Below are 23,504 nucleotides of genomic sequence, written 5' to 3'. Positions count from 1 at the left end.
TTTTTTTGCTGTGTTTTTGAGCATACACATGGTTTCCTATGGGTGAAAAAATGCTACAAAAACTGTGAAAATACGTGGAAGGAAGTGACATGCTGCAATTTGCTAGAGTGCAGCAGTTTTCCAAATCAGTGAGAAAAAAAAACAATGTGTGTGCATGGGATTTCTGAAATCTTGTCACCTTTGCTAGTACTGTACAATGCAGCTTAAATTTTGCAGAAAAAAAACACATTAAAAATGCAACATGAGAACATAGCTTTACACTATGTGTGAACATGGCCAAACTGTCCTAGCAAAGTGGATGTAATTTAATGAAAACTGTGCCCACTGTGCGTCTTAAGATGCTGTTGAATTGTGCAGATTTGATTCAATTTTTCTCAATAAACTTTGTAAAATACACATGTAAAAATATACTGTTCGATGTTTAAACATAGAATCAAAGCTTTTCTGTACTATTAAAAACACTGCTTAAATTCTGCACCATGAACACATCATATAATGGAGGGAAGCAATAAAAACAAAGCAAATCCTCAATAATCAGAGAATATTATTATGCATCATGTCGTGTGGACACCCGCATAAAACATGCAGATTATTGATGAGCGAATCGCTGCTTGTTCGGGTCCAGGGGGTTCGAACCAACAGTTAAACAAAGCGGTCCTGGGAGTGTGTCCACCCCAGCAGTGCGGCGCCGTTCTCTGGAGACTACAGCGCATTCTCTCCTGCGAGTATATCGCCCTGCAGCAGCGCTTCTCGTCTATACCTCCAGGCTTTCTCAGGCGCTCACCTTTCCCGGGCATTGGCTGACACCTGTGTGGATCCATACAGGTTATTTGTGGCTTCCAGTACCTCAAAAAAAACTGTTTCTGATGAAGGTCTTGTGATTAGACCGAAAACGTTTAAAATCTTTAAACTGGATGCACTAAATAAACGAATTGTTCACCTTTCATCTTGCAAAAATCTCCTGAGTGCCAAGTAATTTATTTCCAACAGTTAAACAAAGTTCAGTTTGATTACCGGAACAGCACCTGGACCCCATTCAGATGAATCAGGTGCCCAAAACATCCATTGTTCACCACGCTGTCATCTGCATGGCAGCGTGGCAAAACGCTAGCTCTGATCAGCGGTAAGAATATTACTGCCGGTTAGAGATATGCAGTTCCCACGCTGTCACAAGACAGCGTGAGCCAACTGCTGTGACCGGAAGTGAAAAGTTGTCCTCCGGTCACAGATACCTGCTGATATCATGGGTTCCCCTCTATTTTTGATAACCAGCATGGCAAAACTGACATCTGTGGGCTACAACACTCAGCTATAAGCTTTATTATGGTTGGTTATTAGGAATAGAGGGGTCCCCTTGCCATGTTTTAAATGATTTAAGTAATTTAATATTTTTATTTATAGAAATAATTTAAAAAACGGCATGGGATCCCTCCCATTTTTGACAACCAGCCAAGCTAAAGCAGACAGCTGAGGGCTGTTATTCTCGGACTGGTAGAGGGCCATGGGTAAAGGATAAGAATAGCACCTGCAGCCACCCCAGAAAGGATGCAACTATTATATGCTCCGATTCTGCCACTTTGCCTGGCTTTTCCCACTTGCCCTGGTGCTGTGGCAAATGGGTAATATTTGTGGGGTTGATGAAGATATACCAGAGGTTAGTAATTGAGAGACGTCTATAAGACGCCCCCATTATTAAACCCTTAGTTAGATTGTTAAAAAAAACACAGCAAGTTTTCCCACCTACAAAGAATGGAGATGTCTGTAATGTTTATCAAAGGTGTACTTCAACTGTGAAAGACAGAATCTAAAAATAGAAAGCAGAAAATCACATTGTATGATTTTTACATAATTAAATTGCATGAAATAAGTAATTGATCACCTACCAACCAGCAAAAATTCTGGCTTTCACAGACCTGTTAGGTTTTCTTTAAGAAGCTCTCCTATTCTGCACTCATTACCTGTATTAATTGCACCTGTTTGAACTTGTTACTTATATAAAAGACACCTGTGCACACAGTCAACTAATCACACTCCAGCCTATCCACAATGGCCAAGACCAATAGGCTGCCTAAGGACACCAGGGGAAAAATTGCAGACTTGCACAAAGCTGGGATGGGCTACAGAACAATAGGCAAACAGCTTGGTGAGTAGGCAACAACTATAGCTACATTTATTAGAAATTGAAAGAAACAGAAGATGACTGTTAATCTTCTTCGGTCTGGATCTTCAGGCATAATTTCGTCTTGTGTGGTAAGGATGATTCTGAGAAAGGTCAGGAATCAGAACAGAACTACATGGAAGGACCTAGTCAATATCCTGAAGAGAGCACAGTCTCAAACATTACAATTCGTAATACACTACGTCATCCTGGATTAAAATCCTGCAGAACATACCAGGTCCCCCTGCTCATGCCAGCATATGTGGAGGCCCATTTTAAGTTCTCCAATGACCATCTGGATGATCTAGAGGAGGCAGGGGAGAAGGTCATGTGGTCAGATGAGATCAGAATAGAACTTTTGGTATCAACTCCATTTGCCGTGTTTAGAAGAAGAAGGATGAGTACAATCCCAAGAACACCATCACAACCATGAAACATGGTGGGGGAAACATCATACTTTGGGGATGTTTTTATGCAAATGAGATAGGACTTCTGCACCTTATTGAAGGGAGGATGAATGTGGTCATGTATTGTGAGAGTTTTGCCAACGACCTCCTTTCCTCAGTAAGAGCATTGAAAATGGGTCGTAGCTGGGCCTTCCAGCATGACAATGACCCAAAACACAGCCAGGGCAACTAAGGAGTGGCTCCGTAAGAAGCATTTCAAGGTCCTGGAGTTGCCAAGTGTTGTGAATTCTGTTATCAAACTCCCCCCTGTGGTCATGAATGGTACTTCGGCGAGTTCTGTCCATGGACTCCCTCTGGTGGAGGTGGAGTGGAGCTGCTGCTTCTGAGGTTCCTTCCACAGGTGACTTAGTTTATTCTTTGGCTGGCTGTTCTATTTAACTCCACTCAGATCATTACTCCATGCCAGCTGTCAATGTTCTTGTACTGCTTCAGTTCGCTCCTGGATCTTTCTGGTGACCTGTCTACTCCTGCAGAAGCTAAGTCCCTGCTAGTTAATTATTTGTTCATTGTTTTTTTGTCCAGCTTGCTATCATGATTTTGCCTTGCTAGCTGGAAGCTCTGGGATGCAGAGTGGCACCTCCGCACCGTGAGTCGGTGCGGAGGTCTTTTTGCACACTCTGCGTGGTCTTTTGTAGTTTTTTGTGCTGACCGCAAAGTTACCTTTCCTATCCTCAGTCTGTTTAGTAAGTCTGGCCTCCCTTTGCTGAAACCTGTTTCATTTCTGTGTTTGTGACTTTCATCTTAACTCACAGTCAATATATGTGGGGGGCTGCCTTTTTCTTTGGGGAATTTCTCTGAGGCAAGGTAGGCTTTATTTTCTATCTCTAGGGCAAGTTAGCTCTTAGGCTGTGAAGAGGCGTCTAGGTAGAGTTAGGTATGCTCCACGGCTATTTCTAGTGTGTGTGATAGCCGGATTAGGGGTTGCGGTCAGCAGAGCTCCCACTTCCCAGAGCTTGTCCTTGTTAGTTTAACCATCAGGTCATTTCGGGTGCTCCTAACCACCAGGTCCATAACAATACAGCTGGCCCAAAGTGTTAATGCATCTCAATAGAGGGATAAGAGAAGTTCTGAGACCATTTTTTTTTCTCTGCAGTGTGTTTTGTCTTTCTTTTCCCCTAAACCTCTGGGTGGTTCAGGACACAGGTGTAGCGATGGACATTCAAGGTCTGTCCTCTTGTGTGGATCATCTCACTGCAAGGGTACAAAACATTCAAGATTTTGTGGTTCAGAATCCGATGTTAGAGCCTAGAATTCCGATTCCTGATTTGTTTTCTGGGGATAGATCCAAGTTCCTGAATTTCAAAAATAATTGTACACTGTTTCTTGCTTTGAAACCCCGCTCCTCTGGTGACCCCATTCAACAAGTAAAAATCATTATTTCTTTGTTGCGTGGCGACCTTCAAGACTGGGCATTTTCCCTTGCGCCAGGAGATCCTGCATTGCGTGATCTAAATGCATTTTTTCTGGCGCTTGGATTGCTTTATGATGAACCAAATTCAGTGGATCAGGCAGAGAAAATCTTGCTGGCTTTGTGTCAGGGTCAGGATGAAGCGGAGGTATATTGTCAGAAGTTTAGAAAGTGGTCTGTGCTTACTCAGTGGAATGAGTGTGCCCTGGCGGCAATTTTCAGAAAGGGTCTTTCTGAAGCCCTTAAGGATGTCATGGTGGGATTTCCCACGCCTGCTGGTCTGAATGAGTCTATGTCCTTGGCCATTCAGATCGATCGGCGCTTGCGTGAGCGCAAAGCTGTGCACCATTTGGCGGTATTCTCTGAGCATAGGCCTGAGCCTATACAATGTGATAGGACTTTGACCAGAGCTGAACGGCAAGAACACAGACGTCGGAATGGGCTGTGTTTTTACTGTGGTGATTCCACTCATGCTATCTCCGATTGTCCTAAGCGCACTAAGCGGTTCGCTAGGTCTGCCACTATTGGTACGGTACAGTCTAAATTTCTATTGTCCGTTACTCTGATTTGCTCTTTGTCGTCCTATTCTGTTATGGCATTTGTGGATTCAGGCGCTACCCTGAATTTGACGGACTTGGAGTTTGCCAGGCGCTGTGGTTTTTTCTTGGAGCCCTTGCAGTATCCTATTCCATTGAGAGGAATTGATGCTACGCCTTTGGCCAAGAATAAGGCTCAGTACTGGACTCAATTGACCATGTGCATGGCTCCTGCACATCAGGAGGATATTCGCTTTTTGGTGTTGCATAATCTGCATGATGTGGTCGTTTTGGGGTTGCCATGGCTACAGGTCCATAATCCAGTATTGGATTGGAAATCTATGTCTGTGTCCAGCTGGGGTTGTCAAGGGGTACATGGTGATGTTCCATTGCTGTCAATTTCGCCTTCCACTCCTTCTGAAGTCCCTGAGTTTTTGTCGGATTACCGGGATGTATTTGATGAGCCCAAATCCAGTGCCCTACCTCCTCATAGGGATTGCGATTGTGCTATTAATTTGATTCCTGGTAGTAAGTTTCCTAAGGGCCGACTGTTCAATTTATCTGTGCCACAGCACGCCGCTATGCGGAGTTATATAAAGGAATCCTTGGAGAAAGGTCATATTCGCCCGTCGTAATCACCATTGGGAGCAGGGTTCTTTTTTGTGGCCAAGAAGGATGGTTCTTTGAGACCTTGTATTGATTAGCGCCTTCTTAATAAGATCATAGTCAAATTTCAGTACCCTTTGCCGCTGCTGTCTGATTTGTTTGCTCGGATTAAGGGGGCTAGTTGGTTCACCAAGATAGATCTTCGAGGGGCGTATAATCTTGTGCATATTAAACGGGACGATGAATGGAAAACAGCATTTAATACACCTGAGGGCCATTTTGAATACCTGGTTATGCCATTCGGGCTTTCTAATGCTCCATCTGTGTTTCAGTCCTTTATGCATGACATCTTCCGAAAGTACCTGGATAGATTCATGATTGTATATTTGGATGATATTTTGGTCTTTTCGGATGATTGGGAGTCTCATGTGAAACAGGTCAGAATGGTGTTCCAGGTCCTTCGCGCGAATTCCTTGTTTGTGAAGGGGTCAAAATGTCTCTTTGGAGTTCAGAAGGTTTCATTTTTGGGTTTCATTTTTTCTCCTTCTACTATCGAGATGGACCCTGTTAAAGTTCAGGCCATTTATGATTGGACTCAGCCGACATCTGTGAAGAGCCTGCAGAAGTTCCTGGGCTTTGCTAATTTTTATCGTCGCTTCATCGCTAATTTTTCTAGTGTTGCTAAACCGTTGACTGATTTGACCAAGAAAGGTGCTGATGTGGTCAATTGGCCCTCTGCGGCTGTAGAGGCTTTTCAGGAGTTGAAGCGTCGTTTTTCTTCTGCCCCTGTGTTGTGCCAGCCAGATGTTTCGCTCCCGTTTCAGGTCGAGGTTGATGCTTCTGAGATTGGAACAGGGGCTGTTTTGTCGCAAAGAAGTTCTGATGGCTCGGTGATGAAACCATGTGCCTTCTTTTCAAGAAAGTTCTCGCCTGCTGAGCGCAATTATGATGTTGGCAATCGAGAGTTGTTGGCCATGAAGTGGGCATTCGAGGAGTGGCGACATTGGCTTGAAGGAGCCAAGCATCGCTTTGTGGTCTTGACGGATCACAAGAATTTGACTTATCTCGAGTCTGCCAAACGGTTGAATCCTAGACAGACTCGATGGTCGCTGTTTTTCTCCCGTTTTGATTTTGTGGTTTCGTACCTTCCGGGCTCTAAGAATGTGAAGGCTGATGCCCTGTCAAGGAGTTTTGTGCCTGACTCTCCGGGTGTTCCTGAGCCGGCGGGTATTCTCAAAGAGGGGGTAATTTTGTTTGCCATCTCCCCTGATTTGCGGCAGGTGCTGCAGAAGTTTCAGGCTGATAGACCTGAACGTTGTCCAGCGGAGAAACTGTTTGTCCCTGATAGATGGACTAGTAGAGTTATCTATGAGATTCATTGTTCGGTGTTGGCTGGTCATCCTGGAATCTTTGGTACCAGAGATTTGGTGGCTAGATCCTTTTGGTGGCCTTCTTTGTCACAGGATGTGCGTTCTTTTGTGTAGTCCTGTGGGACTTGTGCTCGGGCTAAGCCCTGCTGTTCTCGTGCCAGTGGGTTGCTTTTGCCCTTGCCGGTCCCGAAGAGGCCCTGGACGCATATTTCCATGGATTTTATTTCAGATCTCCCTGTCTCTCAAAGGATGTCGGTCATTTGGGTGGTTTGTGATTGCTTCTCTAAGATGGTCCATTTGGTACCCTTGTCTAAATTGCCTTCCTCCTCTGATTTGGTGCCATTGTTTTTCCAGCATGTGGTTCGTTTGCATGGCATTCCGGAGAACATCGTCTCGGACAGAGGTTCCCAGTTTGTTTCGAGGTTTTGGCGGTCCTTTTGTGCTAAGATGGGCATTGATTTGTCTTTTTCTTTGGCTTTCCATCCTCAGACTAATGGCCAAACCGAATGAACTAATCAGACTTTGGAAACATATCTTAGATGCTTTGTTTCTGCTGATCAGGATGATTGGGTGTCCTTCTTGCCTTTGGCTGAGTTCGCCCTTAATAATCGGGCCAGCTCGGCTACTTTGGTTTCGCCTTTTTTCTGTAATTCTGGTTTCCATCCTCGCTTCTCTTCAGGGCAAGTTGAGCCTTCGGACTGTCCTGGTGTGGATACTGTGGTGGACAGGTTGCAGCAGATTTGGACTCATGTGGTGGACAATTTGACATTGTCCCAGGAGAAGGCTCAACGTTTCGCTAACCGCCGGCGCTGTGTTGGTCCCCGACTTCGTGTTGGGGATTTGGTTTGGTTGTCGTCTCGTTATGTTCCTATGAAGGTTTCCTCTCCTAAGTTTAAGCCTCGTTTCATTGGTCCGTATAAGATTTCAGAAGTTCTCAATCCTGTGTCATTTCGTTTGGCCCTTCCAGCTTCTTTTGCCATCCATAATGTGTTCCATAGGTCGTTATTGTGGAGATACGTGGCGCCTATGGTTCCCTCCGTTGATCCCCCTGCCCCGGTGTTGGTCGAGGGGGAGTTGGAGTATGTGGTGGAGAAGATTTTGGATTCTCATATTTCAAGACGGAAACTCCAGTACCTGGTCAAGTGGAAGGGTTATGGTCAGGAAGATAATTCCTGGGTTTTTGCCTCTGATGTTCATGCTGCTGATCTAGTTCGTGCCTTTCATTTGGCTCATCCTGATCGGCCTGGGGGCTCTGGTGAGGGTTCGGTGACCCCTCCTCAAAGGGGGGTACTGTTGTGAATTCTGTTATCAAACTCCCCCTGTGGTCATGAATGGTACTTCGGCGAGTTCTGTCCATGGACTCCCTCTGGTGGCTGTGAGTGGAGCTGCTGCTTCTGAGGTTCCTTCCACAGGTGACTTAGTTTATTCTTTGGCTGGCTGTTCTATTTAACTCCACTCAGATCGTTACTCCATGCCAGCTGTCAATGTTCTTGTACTGCTTCAGTTCACTCCTGGATCTTTCTGGTGACCTGTCTACTCCTGCAGAAGCTAAGTCACTACTAGTTAATTATTTGTTCATTATTTTCTTGTCCAGCTTGCTATCATGATTTTGCCTTGCTAGCTGGAAGCTCTGGGATGCAGAGTGGCACCTCCGCACCGTGAGTCGGTGCAGAGGTCTTTTTGCACACTCTGCGTGGTCTTTTGTAGTTTTTTTGTGCTGACCGCAAAGTTACCTTTCCTATCCTCAGTCTGTTTAGTAAGTCTGGCCTCCCTTTGCTGAAACCTGTTTCATTTCTGTGTTTGTGACTTTCATCTTAACTCACAGTCAATATATGTGGGGGGCTGCCTTTTTCTTTGGGGAATTTCTCTGAGGCAAGGTAGGCTTTATTTTCTATCTCTAGGGCTAGTTAGTGTCATGATCCAGTTCTGAGATTATGTTCAGCTCTCTTGTCTCTGGACTGGTCATGTGGGAGTTAATCCTCTCTGCCTCTCCCTGGAGCTGGCTGTGTTATTTAAGTCCTCTGCAGCCTGGGGGCCAGTGTCAGCTATAAGTTCATCCTGCACTGATTGAGCTCCTGACCTGGATCCCTGTTCTAAGTGTTCCTCTTTGCCTCTGACTGACTGCACCCGTTTGTTACTTGTTCTGACCTTTGGCCTGTACCCCGACTCTGTCTTACGCCTCACGTTTTGGTTACCACGTTCCCGGTAGGTTCTGACATCTTGCTTGCCCCCGACGATTCTCTGCTCGCCCCTTCTGTACCGTGCTGCTATCTCCGTGTATGACCTTGGCTTGTTTCATGTCCCTTTCTTTACCTGTGACACCTGTGTTATTGTTCAGTGTAGCTGTGCTGTGTGTGCAGCCTCCTTTCCTTATCCAGCACCCCCTGGTGGAGATTGCTCCATACTGCACTGCAGCAGCACATCACAGTTAGCTCTTAGGCTGTAAAGAGGCGTCTAGGTAGAGTTAGGTACGCTCCACGGCTATTTCTAGTGTGTGTGATAGGATATGGGGTTGCGCTCAGCAGAGCTCCCACTTCCCAGAGCTTGTCCTTGTTAGTTTAACCATCAGGTCATTTCGGGTGCTCCTAACCACCAGGTCCATAACAGCCTAGCCAGTCTCCAGACCTAAACCCAATAGAAAATCTTTGGAGGGAGCTGAAACTCAATGTTGCCTAGCAACAGCCCTGTAACCTGAAATATCTGTAGAAAAAGAGTATGGAGGAGTGGGGCAAAATCCCTGCTGCAGTGTGTGCAAGCTTGGTCAAGAACTACAGGAAACAACTGACCTCTGTAACTGCAAACACAGGTTTCTATTTCAAATATTAAGTACTATTTTTCTATTGCATAAAATACTTAATTCATGCAATAAAGTGCAAATTAAGTATGTAAAAATCATACAATAATGTTTTTCTGGATTTTTTTTAAGATTCCGTCTCTCACAGCTGAAGTGTACCTGCGATAATAATTACAGACCCCTCCATTTTTTGTAGGTGGGAAAACTTGCAAAATCAGCAGTGTATCATATACTTATTTTCCCCATTGTATGTCACGGAGGTGCAGGGAGTTAAAACTATTAAAATATTACATACTAAAAGGAAAATAAATACCATAAATGGAAATCCCTAACAGTAGGATCAGAGTAGTTGATAGTTTGTACATCGAGGAATGTAAATCTTCATAGAAATGTACAGTACATTGATTGTTAGCAGTTACCTTCACAATGAGGAAGAAAATTTGTCCATCCATCTGCCGCACATATACGGGTATTATGTCTGCTGATCATCTGATACCTGGTTAAAAAACATATATATTGAATTGAAATAAACATTGTGTACATTAATATTTTGTTCTGTGTTACGTGTCTACCCCTTAACATAAATTCCACAGAGAACAAATTCATAAAGAACTGATTCCACTAATTTTGTTGGTCTAAATTTAAAGGAGTTTTCCGCCTTGTCTTTTATTGATCAATCAGATGTAGTAAAGTTTACCATGACAAATAAAGCACTATATTAATAATAAGTTGTCACCGAAGGTTATCTCAAGAGTATTGAGAGAACCTAACATTGCATAAACCATCAATTGAAGTCAAGTTTTGTGTCAAAATAGGTTTTTTTCTGGCGTCTCAAAGCTGTGTTATCTGTCATAAAGGGTTGCCCACTACTTGGATAATCTCTTCTCAAATACTGCATTACCCCATGGAAAATAAAAACAGCCTATACTCACTGTAGTGCTGTGGCTAACGCTCCTGCATGGTGCCCCTTCCCCCTCCATGCAGGGACACTGGTATACTCACCACCCTGGCCCCACATCGTGGGTCCCCGGCGTGTTCTGCTTTTTGCTGTAATGCGATGTACTGAACCTGAATCCCTGGTTCTTGTGTAACTAGTGACTGAATGATGTCCTATGGTCCTGGTGCGACTATTGCCTGAATGTTTTTCCTGGAGTGGCCAGTCCTGTTCCCGAAGTCCACTGTTCCTGAAGTCCACTGTTCCCCGTTGCGGCCAGTGTGTGAACATTGTCCCCTTGTCTTGGTGCAGCCAGTCCCATACTAGAAGTTTTTGAGCTGGATTAAAACCTCTCTCTTCCACACCGCTGATCGCTTGCAGCAGCGCTGATCACTTCGGGACAGACTGAAGCCGCAGGTGAGCCTTTTTTAGTTCTTTTTCGTTTTGTTCTTTTTCGTTTTTTCTGTTCTAGGTGATTAGGTGGTTGAATCACTTTGAAATGTAATTATCTTTAAGTCCCACATAATATTTTATTTTATCATTATCTTGCTATATTTGATATATTTTTACATCTATATATTGTACATTTTATATTTTATATCACTGTTTGATTTTTCTTTAATTATTTTTCAATTATTTGTTGATTTTTTTTTTTTATTTTAGATTTTGGTTTCAATTGCTGCATTTCTGACAGCTGACCGCTGGTATACAAAGGGTTAATCGACATCATTAAATGCTTCCATCCTATTGGTCATTATCCCTATTTAATGTGTCACTTCCTACACTGTCTGTAAATCCACCTGAGGAACGTAGCGGTCCGCTGTTGTGGTTTAATGAAAGGTTTGTTTACAGCTAATCCATTGCAGTGTGCTCTATAGCCATAGCGCTCCTTAAATTTTTTCCAAAAAATGTTGATATTCCCCTTGAGGGATTGTGGCTGGAGAAGCTTGAGGCCATAGAGAGCAACACCAGGCAACCGGTCCTGAAATGATGAGCCCCGGCAGCCTGCACAGAGCCCTGGCAGGCCCGCACAGAGCCCCGACAGGCATGCACAGACCCCTGTGAGGCCCGTACAGACCCCCGGCAGCCCACACAGACGCCCAGCAAGCCCGCACAGACCCACGGCAGGCCCGCACAGACCCCCTGCAGCCCGCACAGACCCCCGGCAGGCACGCACAGACCCCCGTGAAGCCCGTACAGACCCCCGGCAGGCCCTCACAGACCCCCCGGTCACGCTCAGACCCCGCCCGCACACACACACCCAGTCTCCGCCCACGTACCACGCACACTCCATTATAGTGCATAATTGCACTATGTGAACTTCCAATTCCGGTATCCGATATCACAAAAGTATCGGAACTCGGTATCGGAATTCCGATACAGCGAATATCGGCCGATACCCGATATTTGCAGTATTCCAGTGCTCAACACTAATGAGAATGCAATAAAATAAAAGTCAGGTGTTAATTTTATATTTTTCACCGTATTTAATATGTACAGTAAACACTGAAAGCAGGAAAAAAAGGAATGTGCATTAGGTGAGTATAACTATGTTTGTTATTTTTAAATAAAAAAGTAAAGCTGTGTGCCTTTTTATTTCAAATAAAAAACTTTATTTTGGCTGTGTGCTTATTTACAATATGACTATGGAGTTAGTAACGGGGGCGTCTTATAGACGCTTCTTGATTACTAACTTGTGGGCTTGATGTCACCTGACAATGCAAGGGTGACATGAACCTCACAAATATTACCCCAATTGCCACTGCCACAGGTCAAGTTGGAGGAGCTGGGCAAAGTGCTAGAATTGACACATCTAATAGATGCACCTTTTCTGGGGCAGCTGCGGGCTGCTATTTTTAGGCTGGGGGGCCAATATCCATGCCACCCTACTGGCCTGAGAATACCAACTCCCAGCTGTCTGTTTTAGCAAGGCTGGTTGTCAAAAATGGAGGGACTCCATGCTGTTTTTTTTATTATTTATTTAAATAATTTTAAAAAATCAGCTTGGTAACCCTCAGTTTTGCCTGGCTGGTTATCAAAAATACAGGAGAACCCACAGAAATTTTTTACATGAATTAATTTATTTATATTGCAGGTGCTGGCTGATGAATAATCCCATCAGCCGGCCACTGTTCTTGCTTTTATCAGCGACAGCAGGTGTAGGCTGATTTGCGTAGTACTCCCATCAGACAATGCCTCTGTGACCAGAGGTAGACTTTTTACCTCTGGTCACAGCTGCAGACTCATGCTGTCATCTGACAGCATGGGAGTCGCAGCGCTCTGACTGCCAGTCAGGGCCTTAGGTGTTTCTCGCACTGTCATGCAGATGACAGCGTGGGAAACACATGATGTTCAGGATGCCAAACTCGAACAGTAACATGGTCTTCCTGGAGAAGTCCTTGTTTGGGGTCTGTGCTCGAGCAGTAGGTGTTTAGAATGGACCCCAAACTTCACTGTTTGGGTTCACCCATCTCTAATGTCTACAAAAAATTTAAAAAATAGGAAGCAGAAGAAAATTTTAAGTATCGAAAACAAATATGGGCTGCGGCAGGAGGGGATTAAATGTCTTCAATGGCATTTGTACTTAAAAATATTTTCTCTTCCGAAAGCGGTGAAGCCCTAGCCTTGTGAACTTGGGAAAACCAATCACATTGCTCTGCAAAGCATAGAGGAAGATTGTATACTCACCCTTCATCACAAGAGTATTCCACCTCAGCTCCAAATACAAATTCATATCCATTTTTCAGTTCAAATGTGCCAAAGGAGATCTCTCCGGGATGACCGCATGATTTCTCTGTGTAAAGCAGAAAAATGAAGGAATAGGGTTATTTGTGACACAGACAAAACTTTTTTTCTGTGCAATGCTTACTTATATTTTGTAGTAAAATGATTAATCCTTTCTCTGGATTTTTGAGCAGTCTCTAATTACCTGGTGTTTTCTAATATATTTTTGAAAGGCTGCAGCCAGATAAATGTTGAAAAGCAATACTGAGATATAAACAGTTCTATAAAAAATATTTTATGGTGGTATTTTTCTTCTTGCTTTTAGTGTATTTCACTTGTTTCTTTTCAAAACATAGCCTGCTCTAGATAGGGCCTTTTTAAAAGACATTTTCTCCTAAATTGTTCTACAGGATTTGAAAAATGACTGAAGAAAATACATGTTAAAATCTATGACAAATAAAACTGCTTAAGAATTAAAAAACACCAGGTTAATAGTTTTTTCTTATAAGCCAAATAAAAAATAATCCTCAAAAAGGTATGTAAGGAGGAGACCTACACAGCCTATGGTGAAGCTAAATGTTGTCATCCCATTAAGCTTCAAGGGATAACATTTCTTCTTTTGGAAAGTAACAAGCCTAGCCTGGCATGTCAGAGTAAAGAGACTTATAACTATAAGCCCCGCAATTCTCCTCTGGGAAATTAAATATGCAAATTGCATCATCTGAGAGGAAGAGGACTTGAACTCTATTGCCACCTATTCGAAGTACTAACAATAAAAGTCAATATTGAGTCTTTAACGTGCCTTGTCATATGACTTAGGATAAAAGCCAAACCAGAATCTCAATTTTCAGAACAGTGTGTGTTTTATCCTAAGTCATATGGCAAGGCTCGTTAAAGATTCGATATTGACTTTGAGATCGCTGCTTCCAATAGGTGGCAATAGAGTTCTGGTCCTTTACATCCCTTTGAGTGAAACATGTCTTTTGCCTGAATGCACGGAGATAAGCATTAAGGGGACGCTCACTCTGCTGTATATTCTCTCATGCGAGAGAATTGGGACGATTATGCTAATGGCCCTCAGATCAAACTCTGTCAGAGTTTGATCCGAGTGTCGTCAGTGTGATCCAATTCTCTTGCATTAAAAAATTGCAGCACTGTTGCGGAGAAGAGGGAGAATCTTAATTTTTCCATGTTCTCTATTGACTCTATGTGGAGTACATCGGACTGCATTCCAAAAACATACAAGTGCAGTCCGATGGATCACTCGCACCCATAAACTTTAATGGATGAATGTGATCCGATTATAGGATACACTCTCAGAATGCTGTATTTATCATGCTGAATCAGCATGCTGAATTGGCATGTTGAATTGGCAATGTTTTTACAAATATGCCTCGTTCTTGCATTTACAAAGCGGATAGTTTTTGCTACATATTCGGAGGAGCCACTGTTAGGACTGGCGGAATGCACCAAATAATAATAATAGAGAATACGAGGTGCGTTCGCAGTCCGGGGTCCACCGTGCAGAGATGACACCTGCTGCTGAGTAATGGCAGATGGATGCTTGCTCACACGTGGGTTAGACCTCACCCACTGTGAATGGTAGCGAACTCTGTTGCTTCACAGAGTCGCCGTAAATACGCTGCGCCCTGTTAGCAGTCACAGGGTGCAGCTGAAAGATACTAGTGGGATCCCTATGAATCACCCCCACTAAACTGGTGACTAGACTCGTTCTAACCCTTGGTGGCTTTTGAGCCCACGACTGAGGACGCCCCAAGTCAGATGCTGAATCCAAGCGGGAATTCCCACCCTACACTGACCGGCTGTCAGGAAAGCGCACTGATTGCGCACTGTGCCATACAGGCGGGCACTGCGAATAGACGCAGAAATGTGTGCTAAGTGTGCAGGTAGCACTGTTGGGCACTAGGTATCTTCCACCATTTGTGAGCAGTCAACACAAGGAATGCGAATGATTAAGGAGCTTTCATCCATCGACAAGCAAGATAAGTGAAAGCAGTCAGAGGGGAGCCCAGAGGAATTGACCCAGGGAAGGGGAGATGAAAGGGAGTTGTCGAGCACCACTGCAGCTCCAGCTGAATACCTCCAAAGGAGGATAAGAATGTGTGTCAAACAGAAATCAGTCCCAGGAGCACTGAAGGAAACTCAGACAACATATGTCGTTTCCCACCTGAAGAAGATGGTGTTTACCGTTGAAACGCGTTGTGGCAAACAACATATGTTGTCTGAGTTTCCTTCAGCGCTCCTGGGACTGATTTCTGTTTGACATTCATCCATCGACAGACATTCATCTACACACATACGTTATCAAGTTTATACTAGCGCATGGCCGTGCGGCCATGCAAACCTTTTATAGCTGTAGCTCTCAAGGACCTTCCTAATGGTCCAATAGGAGCTGCTACAGGACCTGAGCATGTGACCCCGACCTCCAATGAGAGGTCATCCTGTGGGCATGCTCAGTATGGGAAAAGCAGGTCTTAGTCCCTGAAACGCCTGCTCGCTGCTGATCAGTATTGGCTACAAAGGCAGAGCCTGGAAAAGCAGCAGTAACCAAGCGCACAGTATCAGCCGGAGCCAGACGCTGGAACCGACGTCTCTGCTGAGCAGGTTCCACTGAGACTGGAGGAGAATGGGAGACCGCAGCGGACATCGTTCGAGATTCCCCCTGTGCAGTGGCAGGAACTCGACTCCTAACAGTCACTTTTGCATCACAAAGGCAAAACTTCACTTCTATGATAAGGAAACCCTCTGACCTGTATTTTGGCTGCAGAATAGCAGATCAGGACAAGAGTCCCATCTTATCCAGTGGTTGCATGGGAAGAGGAAATCTTTGAATTTTCCAGTCCCAATGATCTGCAGAGAGCCAACCGATCACACTATTGCTATTTTTGCATGATGCCCCCATTAGGAATGGAGTTTCAAGGAAAAAGAAGTGGACTTTACAGTATCCAAACATCCTATCTGCATTATGCCCAGTACCACATACAAAAGAACTGATGGATTCAAAAGAACCAGAAAACTTTTCAATGGAATCAAGTGAGGAAAAAGAGGGAGCTTAGTGTGCCACAAAGAATCTTCTTTTCAGGATCCAGACTATTTCAGCGATGTTAACTGACCCACACCTTATAACTAGTGTTGAGCGATACCGTCCGATACTTGAAAGTATCGGTATCGGATAGTATCGGCCGATACCCGAAAAATATCGGATATCGCCGTTACCGATATCCGATACCAATACAAGTCAATGGGACATCAAGTATCGGAAGGTATTCTCATGGTTCCCAGGGTCTGAAGGAGAGGAAACTCTCCTTCAGGCCCTGGGATCCATAGGGATGTGTAAAATAAAGAATTAAAATAAAAAATATTGATATATTTACCTCTCCGGCGGCCCCTGAACTCAGCGCGGGTAACCGGCAGGCTTCTTTGTTCAAAATAAGCGCTTTTAGGACCTGAGAATCACGTCCCGGCTTCTGATTGGTCGCGGGCCGCCCATGTGACCGCCACGCGACCAATCACAAGCCGCGACGTCACCGCAAGCTATTAGCGCGCTCATTTTTGAAAAATGAGCGCGTTAATGACTTTCAAAGACGTAGCGGCTTGTGATTGGTCGCGGCCACGCGACCAATCACAAGCCGCGACGTCACCGCAAGCTATTAACGCGCTCATTTTTAAAAATGAGCGCGTTAATGACTTTCAAAGACGTAGCGGCTTGTGATTGGTCGCGGCCACGCGACCAATCACAAGCCGCGACGTCACCGCAAGCTATTAACGCGCTCATTTTTAAAAATGAGCGCGTTAATGGCTTTCAAAGACGTAGCGGCTTGTGATTGGTCGCGTGGCCGCGACCAATCACAAGCCGCTACGTCTTTGAAAGCCATTAACGCGCTCATTTTTAAAAATGAGCGCGTTAATAGCTTGCGGTGACGTCGCGGCTTGTGATTGGTCGCGGCCATGCGACCAATCACAAGCCGCTACGTCTTTGAAAGCCATTAACGCGCTCATTTTTAAAAATGAGCGCGTTAATAGCTTGCGGTGACGTTGCGGCTTGTGATTGGTCGCGTGGCCGCGACCAATCACAAGCCGCTACGTCTTTGAAAGTCATTAACGCGCTCATTTTTCAAAAATGAGCGCGCTAATAGCTTGCGGTGACGTCGCGGCTTGTGATTGGTCGCGTGGCGGTCACATGGGCGGCCCGCGACCAATCAGAAGCCGGGACGTGATTCTCAGGTCCTAAAAGCGCTGATTTTGAACAACGAAGCCTGCCGGTTACCCGCGCTGAGTCCAGGGGCCGCCGGAGAGGTAAATATATCAATATTTTTTATTTTAATTCTTTATTTTACACATCTCTGTGTATCCGATACCGATACCCGATACCACAAAAGTATCGGATCTCGGTATCGGAATTCCGATACCGCAAGTATCGGCCGATACCCGATACTTGCGGTATCGGAATGCTCAACACTACTTATAACACAAAAGTGAACTGAATGAATATTGATAATGATTTTGATCTGTCCAAGAGTACAGCAGAGCTCTTAAGTTCCAGGCTACAGTAGTGTAATCTCCATACTGGGATTTTTTTTGTTCCACAACTGTGATAAAGGTCTTGACCTATACATTTTCATGGAGTGTGATCTTGTGGCATGCAACAACATCCAGTTTAATGGAGGCTCTGAAGATAAGTCATAATCCAGTGGAAAAGGGGCTCTTCATCAATTCGAATAAAACAAGCCTAAAGACTGTCTTGCTTCATAATGGCAATGCACTAACTTCAATTCCAGTTGGTTGTGCAGTCCACATGAAAGAAACCCATGAAAACATAAACAGCTGTTAGGGTACCTGAACTATGACCAACATCTGTGGTACCTCTGTGGTGACTTAAAGGTGGTTGCCCTCTTACTTGGACTCCAAGGTAAATACACAAACTACTGCTGCTTTCTGTATGAATGAGATAGTCATGTCAGAGAATATCACTACAATAAAAGACTGGCCTCTTTGATATTCACTACAGCCAGGCAGCAAAAATGTCCTACATCCAGCACTTGTTGACCAATATAAGATTTTGCTGCCACTATTGCATACAAGGTGGGCCTTATCAAGAACTTTGCATAGGTGTGAGTGTGGAGAGGAGTCCTGTCTCACACAAGAAAATGTTGAGGCAAGTAGGTGTAGGGGATGTGAAAGTATTGTTGTTCCCTCTTCTCCCCAACCCCTTTAAGAATGCAAATAATGAATGTTGTTAAGGTGTTCTACACAGTGGTACTGCTACACATAAAGTGTATTACCACAGTGTACAAGAGCATTGCTATACCTTCTGTATATTTATATATTATATATCTTCTGTATATTTATGTAATGCCATTGTTTGCTATGCACTTGCACTTATACTTTATAGGGAACATTTGTCCCTGGGCCCAGTATAGTGATAGGGGCGTAGTGTCCATAGTTGGCCATTAGAGGAGGGCACTGTAGTGTATAGTTAGAGTAGAAGGGGCAGAGTGGCAGAAAGATAGTTAGGTTTACTGGTTTTAGTCAGTGAGGGCCTGGGCGCACGTGCAGCTTACAGGGCTGCCTGGCCAGGAGTCGCTGTGCCCAGTAATGTTATAAGAGGGGGGTCCAGCATAGCATGGGCAGCGGTTCTGAGAACCAGGGTGAAATGTTGTAGGACTCCCTCATTAGAGTCAAGAAATCAGGAGGTCACAGATTCTATGGGACCGAAAAATGCGGTCCAACCCAGGGCTGAGCAGACAGCAGGAGAGGACAGAGAAGGGACAGAAAGCAAGATACCTATTGCTCCTGACGAAGCTCATCAGACGAAACGCGCGTTGAGGCGCTTGGCAGCACATCAGCAGGATCTACCCACCCTCTATAGATCAGCCATGGCTACAGGTACAGCAGGATTACATATTACTGTCTAACCTTCTTTCACCTGCTATGTTAGTGGTTCAAACCAGTCAGTTATTCTGGTGAACACAATAGACTATATTACCCTGGCTTTTCTACATCATGTTTGAACCCTCTCTTTTAAGTCTGTCATGACTTAATTAATCATGGCTGTTTAAACACATGGTATCCCTGATAGAGGCCGTTTATATTAGGATATCTATTGTGGTGTGGATTTCCACCCTGCGTTTTGCTGCCTGGCACAATTTCTCTCTTCTGTTTCTTTGTTTGCTATTGGTTTTTCTCAAGGATTTACTATTAATGTGATGTTATTGTTATCATGATATTTAAATAAAATTTGTTATATTTGTAAATCTTGGCATTTTGCTTCCATTATGGTATATAGTCCTCAGAGTTTTATCTTTTTGGGTATTTTGAGGATCTGGACTATATTCTTATAGGTTTATATGTTTTTCTGTTGTTCCAGGAGCATACACTTATTTTGGAAGAAAAAATTTATAGGTTGTATTGTGATATCTGAAGTGCCTCCATTCAAACAAATCATGCTGATTAAAATTCAGTACTCCAAGACTGAGGAAGCATAAACATTTATTATAGTATTGATAGTGACCTGACCGGATTCACTGTGCTTGCTACCACTGGTGTAGTGCACTCTCTATTGGCTATGCTACGGGTGACTCTTTGTAGCAGAGGTATACCTGATTTTCTAGGATTACCCCTGCTCACTGTGGGCATGACAGATTCACCGCTGGCAAGGGGTGGATTCTCTTGCTCCGCTGCTAGTGTGGCATCTGCTGCTGGAGCCCGTTGGTCTTCAGGTTGGTCTTGGGTCGCATCTGTCATGGGGCTACTGCGACAGAGAGGTTCCAGAGAACCGCAGCGCTCTGGGCCTCGTTCACACACAGTGAACAGAAGCTGACCTGGCTGCTTTGTGCCAGCAGTGCAGGAGTTAACCTTTTTGCTGAGTTGCTGAGAGCTGGGTCTCTCTCAGCTGAAGTGGATTTTGTAATCTGATCCTCTATATAGACCCAGTCCTGACTTCAGCTATTGTCAGTGATCAGTTCTACTGCCTGGCTTGGAGGTTGAAGGAGCGTAGTGTTGGAGGTTTATTTACAGAGATTGGTGTCTGCAGTTTTGGTTGCATGTTAAACCTGTTTTCCTTCCTAAGTGTATTCCTTCTTCTCTTCCCTTCTCTGTGTTTCCTCTGTGGTTGTGTGAGCATTTGGTGAGTTTGAGACTTTTAGTTACCTTGTCTGTATACCCTGTTATTTGTGGTATTATTACACTGGTGCGGTCCACCTCTTTGGGGGGAGAGGGAGCCCCTGATAGGGCCTGCACAGGAGACAGGGATACGTTGGCAGCTCGGGCCTTCTAACCATCATAGGTACCCCGAGATAAGGGAAAGCCAGGGCCCCATTTAAGTGGTAGGGACAGGTGCGGGTCCCAGTACGCCGTCCTGCCCCTTTATCGCCGTTTACGGCGTGACAGCATCTCTTTTTGGTACTACTAGCTGGGGGAAGGTCAAAACGGGCACTGCTATGGCCTGGTTCACTCTTGTCTAATTTAGAGGGAACTTGCCGAGTACTGTGCTTATCTTTTCTTCCACTTCTTCTATTGGCTGAGGATGTCTTGATCTTCAATCATCTCTTTTAGTTGGTTAGGGCATGGGTTTAGATGATCCCTCGACACTGCCACTGAGGTTTCTCCTCCATCTTTACTGATGAGGCACACCTTTGTGTTCTCAAAGTCTGAAGGTAAAATGGTGTATGGCTGAACCTCCCACTGACATCTGGTTTGTGAATTCTCCTTTTTCTTTTTGAGAACTTTTTCTCCCGGTACTAAAGGAGTAGCAGGAGCTTGTTGGTTGTAGCTCTTTTCCTGTCTCTGTCTTGCCCGGGACAAACTTTTCTCTACACATTCTTGCACTTTGTGGAATTGCGCTGCCGCTCTGTATCCCAGCCTGCATCTGGTGATGTCATTTCAGGTGTTAGGACTCCCATGTCCAAGTCAATGGGTAATTTGCCAGGTCTCCCTCTCATCAGGTAGGTAGGTGTAGAGTTGGTTGAGTTCACTGGGATATAGTTGTATAGATCTACCAAATCCAGCAACTTCCCTGGCCAGATTTCTGTCTTTCAGGGGCAAGGTCTTCATCAGGTCAGTTACCACCTGGTTCAATTTCTCGCACATGCCATTAGTGTGCTGATGGTACAGCATCGTCCTGATCTTCTGGAAGCGGTACAGGTTACAGAACTCCTGGAACACTTTTGCCTCAAAGGCTGGGACTTTGAGCACTTGTTCAGGGTAACCGTGCAGTTGACAAAAATGTTCTTGGAATGCTTTGGCTGCAGTCTTTGCTGTTTGGTCATTGACAGGCACCACTACCAGAAACCTTGACTAATTGTCCACAATGGTCAGAGCATAGGTGTAGCCAGTCCTACTTGGAGTCAACTTCACGTGATCCAAAGCTACCAGTTCAAGCAGCTGCTTCGTGATGATTGGCTGTAGTGGGGCTCGCTGGCTGTTATGGTCTTTCCTTTCCCATGTTGCACATTCTTGGCACCACCTCTCAATGGTCTTCCTCATACCAACCAGTAGAATCTCTCATGAAGTAGGACCTCCAGCTTCATCCTCCTGAAGTGTCCTGCTCCATTGTGGCGCGCCTCTAAGACCATTGGCGCATCCCTCTTCGGGACTACTACTTGCCAAACCAGTTCACGTGTGCACGAGTTGATGTTCGTCTGACACAGCTTACCCTCATAGATGAAAAGCTTGTCCTTCTGCTTCCAAAACTGTTGCATTTCCTGTGGAGCATCTGAGCCAGGGTGTGAGTCAGCTTGTCAGCAACTCCTTTACTTGGCGGACTAGCTGGTCACTATCCTGCATCTCTGCCCATCCATGGTGGAGCAACGGGTTAAATGTGGCCTCTTGCATGACATAGCGCTTGTTCCTCATGCAATGGGAGCACTGGGCCACCTCGGGGCAGTGGAAGGCTGTTAACTTGATTTCTTCTAGCTCTTCCAGGTCTTCTTCCTCGTCTGGTAGAGTGGGCATCCTGGACAGCGCATCAGCATTGGCGTTCTTATGCCCTGCTCGGTACTTGATGGTAAACTTCGTAAATGCAAAAACCTCAGTGACATATTCAATGTCATAGATACCCTCTCCAAATATCATGAAAAAAGGAAAACAAGGAGCAACTAGGTATCCATAGTAAAAAAACAAGCCTTTTTTATTAGTAACAATAACAAGTATATAGACAAAAATAGCAGTTAGATATTACATATGATAAAATCACAGGGTAGAGACAGAGAAACCCAAAGGGTCCATACTTGCACATGCCCGAGTAAATAATGGGGAAATTTTTAGGTAAAGTGCCAGTGCATATAAGCTCAATAGAGTGGTAAGATCGCCATTCCAAACAAGTTATTGTAACAGTGGCAAAGCAAACACCAGGAGGGCAGAACTTACGAAAGGCAGAGCAAGAGAGGATCCTGGGCCAGGTGTAGGCAGACCCCGATGTGCGTTTCGCATGGCAAATGCACCGCTTTATCAAGGGGAAAACTTGTAGTTGGACAGCCGGGCCATTCATCGCTGTTCCAATGCACCTAGCCTTGCGGTGTCCAAGTGACTCAGCGGATTATTGTCCGTGAAGACGGTAAACTTTGCTGAAGCCAGGTAGTGCTTGAATCGCTCGGTCACAGCCCAGACTATGGCGAGAAACTCCAACTTGAAGGAACTATAGTTGTCGGGGTTCCTTTCAGTGGGATGAAGCTTCCTGTTGGTGTAGGCAATCATTCTCTCTATGCCTCTCTGCACTTGTGATAGCACTGCTCCCAAACCCCACATTGCTGGCGTCAGTGTAAAGTATGAATGGTTGATCATAGTCAGAAAAGGCCAGGACTTAATCTCCTGTGAGAGCCAACTTCAATCGGGTGAAGTATTCTTCAAACCTGCTGTTCCACTCGAACGGAGGATTCTTATTCTTGGCCATCTTGGATTGGTCCACTAGAAATTCCTGCAGGGTGCGGCCATCTTGGTGAAGCCCCTGATGAATCTCCAGTAGTAGCCTACCAACCCAAGGAACTGCTGTGCTTCATAAATGGTGTTGGGTTTTGGCCAATCCCTGATAATGGTGAGTTTTATGGCAGATAGGTTGTAAACCTATACTTGGGAACTCTGTAAGTAATTAATTTGCACTTACTTGTGCTTCTCTGTTGGTACAGCGGCTTACGATTGGAATAGTGCTGGAGTCCGTGGTCCTTGTGTGGTGGTATAACAGCGATCAGCCTGTAACTTCATTTTTCACTTTGATTTTGAGCATCATTCCAACTCCAGACCTCCGTGGGATATTATTTGTGATTTACGCTGATCATTTTTAGGTTTTATTGTTCTCAACACATTCCACTATGTAATGAATAAAGATTTACAACTGGAATATTTCATTCAGTGATATCTAGGTTGTGGGATTTTAGTGTTCCCTTTATTTTTTTGAGCAGTGTATATAGCTTATTCTCTACTTCTCTGAGCATAATTCGCCATCAAACTCAATTATACCCAAAAGGCTCATGCAGCCTTTATCTACCACACT

At 44.7% G+C, this 23,504-nt stretch overlaps 1 protein-coding gene and 1 long non-coding RNA gene across 5 annotated transcripts in view; one reads left to right on the top strand and one right to left on the bottom strand.

The window, feature by feature from the left end:
* Nucleotides 1-23,504, top strand: part of LOC138647926 (uncharacterized) — a 422,930-nt gene that overhangs the window by 21,405 nt on the left and 378,021 nt on the right. The window lies entirely within an intron of this gene.
* The window catches only part of LOC138647924 (complement factor H-like), a 258,431-nt gene that overhangs the window by 136,633 nt on the left and 98,294 nt on the right, over nt 1-23,504 (bottom strand). For all 4 annotated transcript variants that reach the window (XM_069737291.1, XM_069737288.1, XM_069737289.1 and 1 more), the window contains 2 exons: nt 12,962-13,067; nt 9,759-9,835 (listed from right to left, as the gene is read on the bottom strand). In XM_069737291.1, the coding sequence (XP_069593392.1) occupies nt 9,759-9,835; nt 12,962-13,067 (183 nt within the window). The remainder of the gene's footprint in view (nt 1-9,758; nt 9,836-12,961; nt 13,068-23,504) is intronic.

Source organism: Ranitomeya imitator, chromosome 8 (genome assembly GCF_032444005.1).
Source record: "Ranitomeya imitator isolate aRanImi1 chromosome 8, aRanImi1.pri, whole genome shotgun sequence".
NCBI classification, from domain to species: domain Eukaryota; kingdom Metazoa; phylum Chordata; class Amphibia; order Anura; family Dendrobatidae; genus Ranitomeya; species Ranitomeya imitator.
Note: the sequence above shows the minus strand (reverse complement) of the source record. Positions and strands in the feature narration are given on the sequence as shown.